This window comes from Ambystoma mexicanum, chromosome 3p, assembly GCF_040938575.1.
Source record: "Ambystoma mexicanum isolate Mex_15411 chromosome 3p, UKY_AmexF1_1, whole genome shotgun sequence".
In the NCBI taxonomy this organism is placed as follows: domain Eukaryota; kingdom Metazoa; phylum Chordata; class Amphibia; order Caudata; family Ambystomatidae; genus Ambystoma; species Ambystoma mexicanum.
Genome location: NC_090925.1, coordinates 817399508 through 817413795, shown reverse-complemented (window position 1 = coordinate 817413795; position 14288 = coordinate 817399508). Strand labels below are relative to the sequence as shown.

The window sequence follows — 14288 nt, the reverse complement described above, 5'->3', positions numbered from 1 at the left end:
TCGTGAAAAGGAAACACATTTGCTATTCTTCAAAAGACATTTTGCCATCCTGAAGAAAGTTTTGTGTAAAATAGAAGCTTTTGCTAAAGCCCTTTTGCCATCCTGATTGACCGTAAAATAGAGTTGAACTCTCAGAAAAAGCGATAAATGCAGCAGAAGCTCGAAGAGCAAAGCACGAGGACTCCCAACACTTGAACATGCGGTACAAATCTGAAGATGACTGCCTGGGAGGGGCTTAGGTAGAGGGCAGTCACTGGCTGGGGGCACTATGACCCAGAGCTCAGTGAATGGTTTATGGGAAAAGGACAGTTCAGAAACAAAACTGAAACAGTTTTTTCTTTTACCGAGGATTCCCAGCCTGACGACAGGGAATATTCATGAGCATGTGAATCCATGCCAGACCCCATGCTGGAGAATAGACGATTTTGCCAAAGACCTTTTGCCATCCTGAAGAAAGTGTTAGGTGAAAGACATTTCAGCTGCTCTTAAGGAGTCTTGGTTGAAAGGACACTTTTGCTATTCTACCTAAAACAATCCAGTGGAAGGGAACCACCTCCTGGATTCAAGGATGAATTTCACGTTTGAGTTTTACACACTTTTTGCTAAATCAAAACAGACATTTACCTTACACCTTTGATTGATTGTTTTAGTGTGAGGGACAGATACGTTTTGGACACAAGGACAGTTTGCATAATTTTGACGTCGAAACAATAGTTTTAGTTTCTTAGAAAGGGAAACACTTTAGGATAGGGATAGCACTGCCTTTATCCAACCCCTTTTCTTTAAGATGTCTGTTGAAAATATTGCAACTTTGTGTCCGTCTCTCATTTCGGACCCCTCACACAGCCCATCTCTCGTCGTTAGTTTACAGCCCACCTCCCTCTGTTCTACTTTCATTGCCCACCACTCCTTGTTGTTCATTCAAGGCCCACCGCTCCCTCACAGCCCTCTATGAAAAGCACTTCTAGTCTCAATTTCCCTCAAATTATCCTCCTTTAACTGCTTTCCTCAGTGCAATGTCTCCCCTAGCTCCTTTCCTCATTACAAATTACTGCACACAAACCACCATTGGAACTTCCTGCCCCACCGCCCCCTCCCATCTGAATTGCCAACTATGGAAACTCACACAGATTTGAAGTCTGCATAGGGCACTGAGGGCTTCAAGATGTCTTTGATTGCGATGATATTGTCATGCTTGAAATGCTTGAGGATCTTCAGCTCTCGCAGAGTGCGCTTGGCATTCGTCACCACGTCAAAAGCATTTGGGATCTTCTTTATAGCAACTTGCTGGCCTTGGGATGATGGGGAGACAAACACAAAGAGACAACATTTCTTTGGTGAAAATATCTCAAATGAGAGAAAAATGTGTGTTGTACCGCCCCCGACCAGTGGCTCTGAAATCTCGTTAACCATGGAGGTCCTTTGCTGTCCAACGCCTAAAGTTGATCAAAATGCAGAGGGGCACAGGGGTATACTAGCTAAAGTTGGAGCATGCAAGATCGTTGTAACCTAAAGTTGAAATGCCTGTCAAGGCCCAAATCCATCGGATTAATGTAACTTTCAAGAAAACTCTGTTGCTGACACCCGTGTGATCTGCTGTATGATTGATATTAGTCTATCACAAGGGATAAATGATTAATCCAAGAGTAAGACAAGTAGTAAGGATGCTGTACAATTACTTTCTACCTTTTCCCAAAAGCATACCACTTGTTTTTTCAAGAGCCCTGTTGACCTCGCCCCTTTAGTAGCATTTACAGTCACAACATCCCAAGACTTGAAACAAAGAAAAACTAGAGGACAAACAATTAAGAAATCAGTATTTTCTTACTGTGTAACGTGTCTCTGGAACAAGTTAACAATGAAGATCAGTATCAGTCTGGCCCGAAGCATACTACGCTTCAAGGAGGTACTAAAGGCAGTACTACAATAACATCTTGCCAATCACACCATTAGCACTGCTTCCCTTCTACTGCATCAGGCTCACCACCCATCCACCTACCTACCTATCCCAGCACTGCTGCTACCCCCACAGCCTACATGAAATCCAATTGCCCCCCCCCCTCCACATCCAACGTGCTGTTGCTTCCCAGGTTTAATTGCACTTTATAAATACCATTGAAGGCTACCTGTCTCTGCACCCTTTACTTTACCCTTCATGCAATAATGGGGTTATGCTATTTTTATCCTGCTGCATAAAGACACATAGGGAATACGCTTTGACATTTATTTTTGCTGCAAGTTCTGCAAAATGAATGGAACAGAAATCGCTGTAATGACTAGTCTGGAGTCCACGTCCCACCATACATTTGGCAATTCTGTCCAATGGGACTGTAACAGAGCACTTTTTTGCAGCACCAAAAACTCTAGCACTTTTATTTTTACACAGGGGCCAGCACATGCATGGCCTTGCCCCACCTTCATTTGCACAGCCCAGAAACTCACCCTTCAGTCCTTTTCCAATCAATGAGGTCGGTGACTGACTGATAAAAAAAAAAATTAAGAAGGGAAGTGGGACTGACGTATGGAGGAAAGGGGATTCTGGACTAGGAGTACATTAGCCACTAAGGTGAGTAACTTTCTTACTGCTATATTCCATCACCCTTTCCTCCATACTTTAGGGATGAAGGTGAATGGTCTTATGTTCAAACTATTTACACTGTTTTTTGAGAACTGCCTGGCCGACATGAACATCAGTCTCCTGGAGCTCATGTGTAGACAATAACGTTTGGAAACACATATGGGGTAGCCCATTTAGCTGCCCTAGCAATGGACTGTGGCGGCTGACTCTGGACCAAACAAAGGTATATAATCCACAGCAACTGACAAGGGGTTCTTTCTTTTGCCTATTCACCATTGACAACACCTGAGCCACTTGCTTTTGTATTGAGCCCTTGTATGGGGTTTCCTAGCCGCTTGGGTGATTCATACATTTTCTGACAATAAGTCTAGACGCCCTAAGGATCTGACTAAGGAGCCACAACCCCAAGCTCAGCCATCATGGGGAGGAGTGTAGCAGCCTCACCACATTGACCTATCATGGTAAGGGGCTCCCCCTCGGGCAGAAGTGAAGACATCTCAGGATTCGTCACAAACCTCAGAAGTGCGATTAATCCTACACAGTGCTCACAAAGACCCAACAGAAAGTCTCCTCCCAGGTGGCCAGGGAAAGGCAGACACTTCCTGACCCTTGGGGTGGTAGTAGCCAGGAGGAACAACTGGGGGAAGGGCCCCAGGGGAACAGGAGGACTCCGCTGGGTGAGATGCAGTATTGGTCTTCCCCAAGGAAGGAAATATCATTGATACTGGAATATGTAATGGCTTGCTGCCAGAGAGAGCGGTTATTTTCCCAAGCTAACTATCTGAATGTGGGTGAAAGGAATCATAACCAGTTCTGTATTGGGAGTAAGAAAACTCCTTTTAAAGTCACTGACATTAATAGAGATGAAATTAAAGCTCCAATGACTCCAAGGGGAATAATGAAGGGGAGTCTTTAAATATTACCAATTTAGACCCTGAAAACCCTGATTCGTCTATAAAGCCAAATCCTTCATTGAATCCTCATAGCACTCCTTTAGGGACTAGAACGAAGGAGAGAAATGAACTTGGTATTGATATTTCCATTAGAAAAGCAGATTTTTACATTGTGGTCTCCAAGTCCCACAATTGCCAAAGTACTGGACGAAGAAGAGGGCTGCAGAGGCACAAGACTGAAAGTTTCAGCCTATTAGTGGTAATGACCCACACCTGAGGGAGACTGGGAAGCATAAAAGGCCCCCTTAGGTGCAGGCCATGAAGAAGAGCAGGAGGTGGAGTAGTTGCAGCACCTCCACATGGCAGCAGAAGCAGAAGTTAGAGGAGAGCAGAGACGCTGGGACCACCGTCGTGTTCCGAACGAATGCCGGTCCTGGGAGGGTCTCTTCTGTCCGAGACCTTGATTGCAGAGGTTGCACAGCGGGAAGCGTTGGGAATGACTGCTTTCCCCCCAACCCCAGAGGACCTCAGCTGCAGAGGTTGCTCAGTGAGAAGCACGCAATTGGAAAGCTTTACCAATTGTCAGTCTGGCTCAGGTGGCAGGTGAGCACCGTAGAGCCGTGGAAGTGAGGAGACCTTCTTTATTGACTGGCACAGGCTGCGGAAAGCCGAGAAGGAGGCTCCCATGCCGCGCAGGAAAGCAGAATCAGAAGACCTGGAGGCAGCAAGGCAAACAGACGTGCATGCCGGACCCGCTGAGTTCACTAGTAGATTGTGACACCGGAGTGCTCTGTAACTGCCCGCTGGCCAAGTCCAGGGGCCTTAAGCACAGAAATAATATAAACTGAGTAAAAGTAAAAGAAACTTTTTTTGAATACCAAACTGATGAAGCAGATTAATTATTCTTTTGCAAACCAAGCTGACTCAAAACTGTGCAGGTGGCTGAACAAGAACTTAACCATCAGACCAGAAGGGTGTGATTGTACCTAGTGGGTCGGATTAAAGGCCAGCAACAAGAGAGGGCAGTAAGGGTGCTGCTGTTTGTGGCTGCCCCGGGACCCGGCAAGTGGAGAGCAGTTAGCCCTGCCCCCCCACGAGCAGGAGGAAGGAAGCGCTGAGGGATAAAATCCCAGCATTCACACCCTTGTGGCGTAAGCCCGCTGCGGATGGTGGCTGGAAATGGCGAGGAGGAAAGGGGGCGAGCCAGTGGTGCCTAGAAGGTGCCAATAACAAGCCCCAGACGGGAGCAATCAACCAGGCAAGTACGACTCCTTTGGCTACGAGCTGTGCACTATTAACTGCCCAGTGCTGCTCCCCTGCTGGGACCTGGAGGATTAGAGGACCAGCGGGCGTTTATCTTGCGTTCATTTTCACTATTTACTTTTGGAAAATTTGGTTTTAGAGTGTCGTGTCCTGCGCAGGCAACTGTAGTTTGGTTTGCCACAGTGTGTTTCTTGGACTGACTAACCAAAGGATCCTGCACAGACACTGCCCGCTTTTAACTTTACTTATTTATTTGCACACTTTGCACTACCTGCATTATTTGCACTATTTGCACAACTTGCATAATCTGTTGAAGAGTCATCACAGCTGGCCCTGGAAGTGTTTGTACAGTCCACTTGAACAATGGGGAAAAGGAAAGCTGCAAACACAATCTGCGCAGCAGATGGCCACCAACATTAAACCCATAGACGATGTAAATGTGCTGATAACGGAGATAAAAGATCTGCTGGCCGATATTGAGGCCATTGACAGGATCGATGCAAGGAAGGGAGGTGCTGCGATATCTGTGCCTTTTGTAGTGATACCAGATGAGCGTCCTCTGATCACTAACTGTAGGGTGAATTTTAATGCATCCCATCTATCAGCTATATCCTCTGATTCTCTAGATAGTGGGCCAGGAGTACCACCTGTTCCAGAAGCTCAACGCAATAGGCTGTGTCCTACTAAAGGGAGAAAAATAGTTGACCCGTTGGATGCATTTAAGGTAAACAACACCTCTTATTAGAGTTAAGCTTAACAACTATATCATTCCAGTCTCAGTCCAAGATATTTGCGCAGGCAGGGGTCCCATCGAATGCCACCCACTCCCCTTACCCTTGTTCACCATTGCATTGGACGCCGAGTCAGACAAAGACCAGGCAGGAGGCATAGCCTCCCAAATGAGGGAGAAGGAGGTGGTACCAAGGCACGCACTGATTGTGACTCACTCCACAACTGAGGAAACCACGCAGTCAGCTTTTCGGCAGGCCCAAGCTACAAGTGACCAGCTACCTTGTTTGGCCCTCTTTGATACCTCTATGGCGGGCCACGCTACAATAAACTGTAACAAATCTTTTGTGTGTGCTGTACCCCTGTCTAACAGCTTTGAAGTACTAAGTGCAGAGGCACAGGATAAGGTGTCAGAATGGGGTGTGGGCGGCCAGAAAGAAGGGAAGGAAGGGAGGGGGAAAGTTGTCTGTCCGATCAGGATGCATAAAACCTGCCCAACCAAAGGGAGGAAAGATGCCACAGCTAAGCCTAAACCCTCGAGCCTATTATGCAGCAGCAAGGATATGGGAAAGAATTGTATATGTAACGGCTGGAACCCCCATCAAATAATGGCTGGCTCGAGTAGCATTACAGAAGAAGTAACCAAATTAAAGAATTAAGTGGCTTAACTGGTTAAGGTCTCTGAGGCTTGGATGAAGCAGTCAGTGGTTTCTGGTCGTGCCTGGGGCACTTTGATCTCAACTAGTGAACCAGTAAAAACAGGACGGGAGAAGGAATGCTCCCAGGCACCCATATCACCCAAACTGCCCTGTCTGGGGTTGCTACGGAGAAAGGCCAGTTGCACTATGAGAAAATACCCATGGGTATAGGTCCCCGCAAAGACAGAATAGCAGGCTCTATTAATAACTGTGTTCCTGGGGGTGTTCCACCACTGGTGTTGGCCATTCCGCCCGATCATGTTTATAGGAATAAAGGCATTGGTCATACTAGCAGTCAAGGGGATGCTCATAGGTTCATGCAATGTATGCAAGGAAACAATGGCAACATAGAAGCTATAGGGGGTAACTCACCTCATGGAGATGGTAGAAATGGGTATTTGTAGGACGTCCCAAAACTGGGCACCGGGTGTGCTGAAGTACAATCATCACTGATGAATAAAATCATCCATTGGTTGCGTAATGTAAGAGGGTGCAAGTCTGTAAATAGGGAGAACATCCTGCGTTGTGCAAGGGGCATGATGCCTAATGGAGAAGTTTCTCTTAACAAGCCAAATATAGTTGAGGGACTCCTGTTAATTGAACTGCGGTTTTATCCCCTGCATGCACAAACATTTCAATTCGATCTAGAGCACCCTCCCCAGCCCATAATACAAGAAGCTCTTTTGGGATGAGTGTGCCACCTGAGCCTGTAGTAGAGAGGGTGGAGGGATTGGAGGGTGTGGATTGACTGCCAAGTGCAGGTAATATGAACCCTCCCTTGCCCCCTCCCCCCCCGGGAGCATCAGTGGCAGTAGAGGACCCTGCTAAAATAGATTTAAAGATATTGTCTTGGAATGTGGCAGGGGTTAAACTACCAGATTCCGACTGGGACAGATTTATTCATCAATTAGATCTGATTTGTCTTCAGGAAACATGGGCATTCCACCCCTTTGAGTTACAGGGGTTCACTTCCTTTTGCATGAATGCTATTAAAAGGCACTAGAGGAAGACCAAAGGGAGGCTTGGCTATATTGATCAGTCCTGCTGTTCAGTTAAAGTGATTACCTCAGCCTCTGATGATCTTCTGTGCCTAGAACAGAACAGAAGAAATGGGAGGCATTTGCTGATATTTAAAATCTAACATACTTAGTGGGAATGTCCCTCTGGAAAGCCTCATGGTAATGTGTCAACTGATTAAGGATCTCCAGACACCAGTCAGTGGTTTTGACAATGAGGGATTTTAATGTTCAATACGAACCTGTGAAAACACTAGATGGTCTGTGGGATGATCAGGGTGCAGCGCTCGGGATACCCATATTAGAAACAGCTAAACTTGACAGGATACATCCCAGCACTTTAGACGTAGCAAGGTAAATGTACGAGGTGGGCCTGCGCTCATGTAACAGGAGGGTTTTGCCAGATAAGCCCACAGGCGTCAGGGTGACAACAAGAACCTGGGAAATTACAGACCCATCTCGCTTTTGGACGCAGTGGCCAAGGGGTATGCTAAAGTGCTGCTGAATTGCCTACAACACTGGGCTTTAGAGAGCAAAGTTATCAACTGCCTTCAAAGCGGGTATTCGCCCGTTATAAGTACGGTGGACCAATGTTTTAGGTTGAACGCAATATTGGCCAAATAGGTCTCCTTGCAGCATGTCAGAATCTACGCAATATTTGTAGACCTTCGCACAGCTTTTGACAGTGTCTCTTGCTGCAAGCTGTTGTCTGTGTTGAGCAAGAAGGGCATTTCTGGTTAAAAAAAAAAAAAAATCATAATAACTAATAAGAACAAAATATAGCGTTAATCTAGTAAACACGCACATAGTCAAAGTCAAAACATATTAAATAATTCATCACAAACTAGTTCTAAATATCAAATACAGGAGAAAGAATAGAGGTGTATGAAGGGGAGAAAAGAAGAAAAAAGGAAGAAAGGAAAAAGAAAGAAAACAATGAAGCCAAGGACTGAAAATTACAATTGAAATACACTATGCAACAGACACAAGTATATTACAACCATTGCATAAAACTATAAATAATTATACACAACAGTAATATTCAAAGCTAGGGACGTATTGTTCTCGAATTAAAGTCCAGTTTCATCCATACACATCAAGAAAACAGCTCCAAATGTCCCAAAACGTGTCAATTTCATCTGTGTTTTTGTAAATGGCTTTTTCATACGTTGAAACAGTAAGAAGCTCCTCCACCCAATCATCAATATTAAAAGAATTACTTGATTTCCAGGACCTCAATATAATTTTTTTAGCAACCATGCATGCGCGTAGTAACCATATTTTCCTGCCAAAGTCAATTTCATCCAGCAAAGAAACATTGCCTAGAATTAATAAAGAAGCATTCATGGGACTCGCAATGTTTAAGACTAAGCTTAATCTTTCACAAACCCTTTCCCAGAACTTCATTGTTTTGGGACAAGACCAAATCAAGTGACTGAGGGAACCTCTTGAGCACTTAGACTTCCAACAGAGATCGCTGTCCAAAAGTTGCCTTTTGAACAACTTCTCTGTTGTCCAATAGGCCCTAAATAGTAATTTCGTTTGAGAAGCTCTGAGGCCCCAATCCAAACTCACCAGACGAGTGTTTTCACAGCACCTCCGCCAACATCTCAAGTCAATGTCTTCCCCCAACTCCTCTGCCCAAATTGCTGGTAACCTCGGATCTCCTTTCCGATGAGCTTTTACGATTCCGTACATGGTAGATGCAGGGTGTGACGCACTCGAGCATATCTCTAGAGCCGCCCAGGCGGTACTCTGAATATTCAACTGTGGCACCTCAACACAAGCCAAAATAATAATCTTAGGTTTCCTATATTCAGCAAACGGGCATTCTGCCATCTCATATATCTGGCCAAGTTGAGTGTACGGTATCCAACTGCCTCCTTCAAACAAATCTTTAAAGTATTTTATACCAGCCACAAACTATTCTGTCCAAAAGAGGGTCTTACTCTGGTATTTCAATGCTGGGTAATTCCATATGGAGGCATATGGGTGCAAGTAGGGATCAGCACTCATACGACTTGAGAGTTCACACCAGCAGTCTTGCAAGAATGAAGTGAGTGTGCTTGACGTTTTTGATTGACATCTCTTAGTAGTTAGCAGGGCTTTAGGGTCCAGTTGGGAAACCGCACCACACTCCCATGATAAGAATTCAGATTGATCAGACTGTTCATTGTTTGAGTCAGCAACCGTGCACAAGTGGCGAGTGGAGAATGATAAAAATGGTAGTCTAGGAAGTTAGGCAAGTTAATTTCCCCCAAGTTTTAATGGTAGTTGAAGTTTCCAAATTGCGATCCTTGGAGGTTTCCCATTCCAAATAAAGTTTTGCATAATTCTATTGAGCTCTTTGAAAATGCTTCTTGGTATCTTAATAGGGAGCATGGATAAGATGTAATTTATCTGAGGTGCCAGATTCATTTTTATACAGTTTATTCTGTCCCAGGTTGACAACTTCAAAAGACCCCACCTTTCCAAATCTGACTTGAGTCTTGGGAGGATCCATGCAAAATGTATGGTTGGTAACTTCACTATATCCGCTCCAATCCAGATGCCTAGATATTTCATCTTTTCTGCACACCACCTAAATTGAAATTGAGCACATGCATGCCGTTGACAAAGATTATTGATTGGGAGGATTTCGGATTTACTCCAATTAATCTTATAGCCTGATATCGTGGAGAAATAATGAATATCTTGCATCAAGTAGGAAACACCAATAGCAGGGTCCTGAAGGGCGATCAATAAATTGTCTTCGTACAGCCAAATCAAGTTATTCCGGCCATTTCCAATTATAGGTTGAAGGTTTATATCTGCTCGTAAGCATACCGCAAGTGGCTACATAGACAAAATGGACAGGAGAAGCGAGAGCGGGCAGCCCGGTCTTGTACCTCGATGAAGTCCAAATGTATCAGAAATAAGTCCATTCGTCAGCACACTTGCAGAAGGATTGTTGTATAATAGCTTAACCCAGCGATGGAAATCTTGCCCAAAGTTCATTTTTTCCAGGCAAAACAAAAATTCCCACTCCACACGATTAAATGCCTTTTCAGCGTCTAGCGAGATGACCGCATTGGCAACAGGCTGATTGCGTCCCTTCTCAATGGTCAATAGCAGGCGTCTCATGTCGTCCGCCACTGCTCTGCCAGAGACAAAACCTACTTGGTTTTCATGTATCAGAATTGAAATGACCTTTTCCAATCGACCAGCCAGGATTTTAGCCAATATTTTGCAGTCGCAATTTATCAGAATGATCGTCCGATAATTTTCGCATCTGATAGCAGATCAGTCCTTTTTTTTTCAGTACCGTAATTAATGCATGTCTCATTGTATCTGGTAGTGAACCAGACTCAAAAGCATCATTAAAAACTTCACACAAAAGCTGTAGTGCAGAATCGGGGAGGGCTTTATAGAATTCATTACGTAGTCCATCTACGCCAGGCGACTTACCTACAGTCAACTTCAAAATTGCCTGTTGAATATCAATCACTTCCACCCTTCCCTCAAGGCTTGCCGCCTCATCAGTGGTCATACGAGATAAATTATGCGAGTCAAAGAAACTCAATTTCTACCTTTTCACAGGCTAATTCAGAGTCAGAGTTTTTCATAGAAGCCATGGAATAAATTGTTAATACCTTCTTGCTGCTTCTCCAATGTGTTATTCAAATCTCTGATTGTAGTAATAAAGTGATCGCTTTCAGCTATCTTCAGCCTATTTGCTAGTAATTTCCCTGCTTTCTCACCATTCTCAAAGTAATTAATCTTTTGCCTGAATAGGGCATGGTCGACCTGGTTGGAAATGAGTTTGTTCCACTCATATTTAGCTTTCTCAGTTCAGATTTTGTTATTTCATCTTTGCTTGCCGCAAATAGAATATCTAGGCGCTTTGCTTCAGAAGAGAGTCTTTGGATTTCTTTTGTTCTCAGCTTTCTCTCTTTTCCAGTTTTTGAAATCAGCACTCCACGAACAAAGCATTTCAGGGCCTCCCAGACTGTCAAGATTTTGACGTCGGCAGTTTTATTGATCTGGATGAAGCTATCAATTTCCTCTACCACCTCCTTCCTGATTTGGTCATTCTTTAGAGTATTAGAGTTCATTCTCTACCTTGAGGATTTAACCAGAGAGTGCTGCAAAGATAATCGAAATGAAACACGGTGTCACAGTTTAGACAAACTTTATAAAAGGATACAGCCGTGTAAAGGATACAGTCAGCATCCACTTTCGGGGAGCCCTTCCGCTCTGGGGTATCTTGAACGTGCAGCGAACCAGATTCTTCCAGGACACCTTGCGCGTGATGCTAAACAAGACTCCCCCCCCCCCCCCCCCCCAAAGAGCATAGCCTGTAGGAATTTAACTATAACTAACAGGCCAGGGGCTTGAGCGAAAAGGCAGGAGCAGCGACAACAGAGCTAAGGGAGCAAACAAAACAATGATTCAAAAGAGTAACTAAGGTTACCCAAAATGCAGCGACCAGCCACCCACAATTACCCTCTCTTACCTGCTTAGCCAGAGAAAAATCCCACAACCTTATGTAAGTCCAAACACACCACGGCAACCAGGTGATGCAGGAAGAAAGTCCCAGTTGGTAGAAGTTAGTGCAAAGATTCACCTAACCCGAACGGCACGAGGGCGCAGTTAGTGTCCAAAAAGCAATCCCTTATTCCATTCAGCAAAGCTTCCCTGAAGTGAAGGTAAGCAATCCAGGTAGTGACCAGTAGAATCAGGAGAGCGTGCATATAGTCACGTTGATGCGTGGAGTGATGTGTTTTGTGACAAAATGAAAAGTACCATTAAACAATCCAGAATGCGTAGATAATGAAGGGGAATTAGGAAGTCCGTGAAGATAGCAGCCAGAGGGGACAAACGGAGCTTAATTGGAAGTTCAGTGATGGGGAAGCAAATCCGAAAGCGTCACAACAAACAGGAGCAGGAGAGAGCAATCCGTATACAAAGCCAGGAGTTCAATTACCAAAGGGAAAACAGTCGAGGGTTTTGGCGCCAGAAATGGTAAGGGAGGAGACGTACGGAATAGTCCTTAAAGCATGAGCCGGGTCCAGGAGATTTCAGAAAACAGGATAACGAGAATCGGGCACTTAAACTAACTGCTTAGTTTTAGGAGCACCCGTTGCATGGACAAGCTGAGTTAAGTACGATTATCTTTCCCAGGACGTGAGACTCGTTGCCGGCGTGTCACGTGATCGCAAAAAGGGGAAATGCTGGGAAATGTAGTGCGGCGTGTCCCGCGACTTGGAAATAGTCACCAAGGCAACTTCCACATGGAAACGGATGACCCTAGTCGTCCGTGTGCAGGAACGCGGGGCATGACACACGGTTGCGTGATCGGACAGGGCAATGAGCCCAATTGCTGTATCATAGCAACTTGACGTCACCCGTCCAGAGGTCAAGAAGAAATCAATCCGAGAATACGTATCATGACACTGAGAATGAAAACTATAATCCCTGTCCGACGGGTGCTGCAGTCTCCAGATGTCAGCCAGGTTGAATTCCCTTATTAAACTCTCCAAGGATCGTTTGCATTTGTTTGGAGTTCTGGCGTAATCCCCATTTGATTGGTCCAAAGCTGAGTTCATCACCTGATTGAAATCACCTCCTATTACAATGGAGTCCATGTTGAAACTTTGAATCAACTGAGCCACCTCGTGAAAGAATATAGGATCATCTAAATTTGGTGCATATATATTGCATAGGAGAATATCCACATCTTGAATTCTTACCAATACACAAATAACTCTTCCCTCATTATCTCCTTTGCTTGTTATGATTGATATAGGCAGATTTTTTTTATAAGTATCGAAACGCCTCTTTTGCTGGATGAGTGAGTAGAGAAGAAAGTATCCCCTACCCATCCAAGTTTCAGTTTTTCAGCCTCAGGATCTTCCAAATGCGTCTCTTGGAGAAAAGCAATGTTGCATGAGTTTGAACGTGGACGAGACAATATTTTGGTCCTTTTCACCACATTGAGTCCATTAACATTCCTTGAGATGATATTTAGATGGTTCACAATTTTAGTGCCCATGCTACAGTTCTTATTTTGATTCATTAAGAATCAAAGAATAGGATGGGGAGAAAGAACAGAAGAAAGAAAAGATAGAAGATAGAGCACATGCCCCAGTAGGGCATTAGACTACTAGGATATACTAGTAACGGTTACAAGTAGATGGCTCACTGTACAGACACAGCAGCAAGGCAACAAGTAAGTATAATGTCACAAAAAACACCAATCCCAAATCTCCCATCCCCAACCTAAATTTTCTTACAAAGCCTATCCTAAGACACAACTCTATAACGTCCGCATGCAATAAGGCCAACCTATTCACATTTATAAACAATTAACCTGGATCAATAATCATTGGACACTACTTCCTCCTAAAATATCATTTTTGTCCCCCATGCCAAAGTTCCTGGAGGAAAAACTAATAGGTTTGCCCAGAAACAATCTCTTAAGATCATGGTCATTTAAACTCAGTAGCCCATATATGTCATCTTTGACATGTATGTGAGAGTGTCCACCTATTCTGTAATAAGGATGATCAGACATACTATATTTTGCCTACGGTAATTCCGAATAATAACTCCCATAAGAATATACATCCCCTAGAAAGCCCAACCACCTCCCACCAATGAGCATATGGTACAGTACATAACCCATGCCTGTTGCAGGAACATAACTCTTCTGTCCACACAGATTCTTAAAAACCATATTAATCGGAAGCATAGTATATTTTGTCTCCATCTCTTATCACAAGCATCAGTTTGCACTTACAAGTTATAACATACCCATCTCCCTACAGGGTGCCAATATAATAAACGAAGCAAACTCAGAATGAACACATTGCTGTGCAATAATTCTGCACACTGGGTCCTGCCGACACACCTATTCCTCTGACAAAACTGCAGAGTTAGGCCTAAAGTCCCAGCACACAAAATAATACCTAGAACTAGTGACCAGTCCACTGCCCATTGTGGATTAAGAGCACATTAACAGCAATAACAGTTCTGGATTCTAAGCTTCACATGCATCATTGTGATACTCAAAAGTGGTGAGGGGCGAGCCTAGAACCTAGATCCTAGGGATAATTTGTTGCTGCAGTCA

General features: G+C 44.3%; 1 protein-coding gene across 3 annotated transcripts in view; it reads right to left on the bottom strand.

The window, feature by feature from the left end:
• The window catches only part of MAPK7 (mitogen-activated protein kinase 7), a 517088-nt gene that overhangs the window by 323187 nt on the left and 179613 nt on the right, over nt 1-14288 (bottom strand). The window contains exon 4 of one of the 3 annotated variants that reach the window (XM_069651868.1): nt 1127-1292. The exons of 1 other annotated variant lie outside the window; for it this stretch is intronic. In XM_069651868.1, coding sequence (XP_069507969.1) covers nt 1127-1292 — 166 coding nt within the window. The remainder of the gene's footprint in view (nt 1-1126; nt 1293-14288) is intronic. One more of the 3 variants, XM_069651869.1, reaches the window with a different exon arrangement.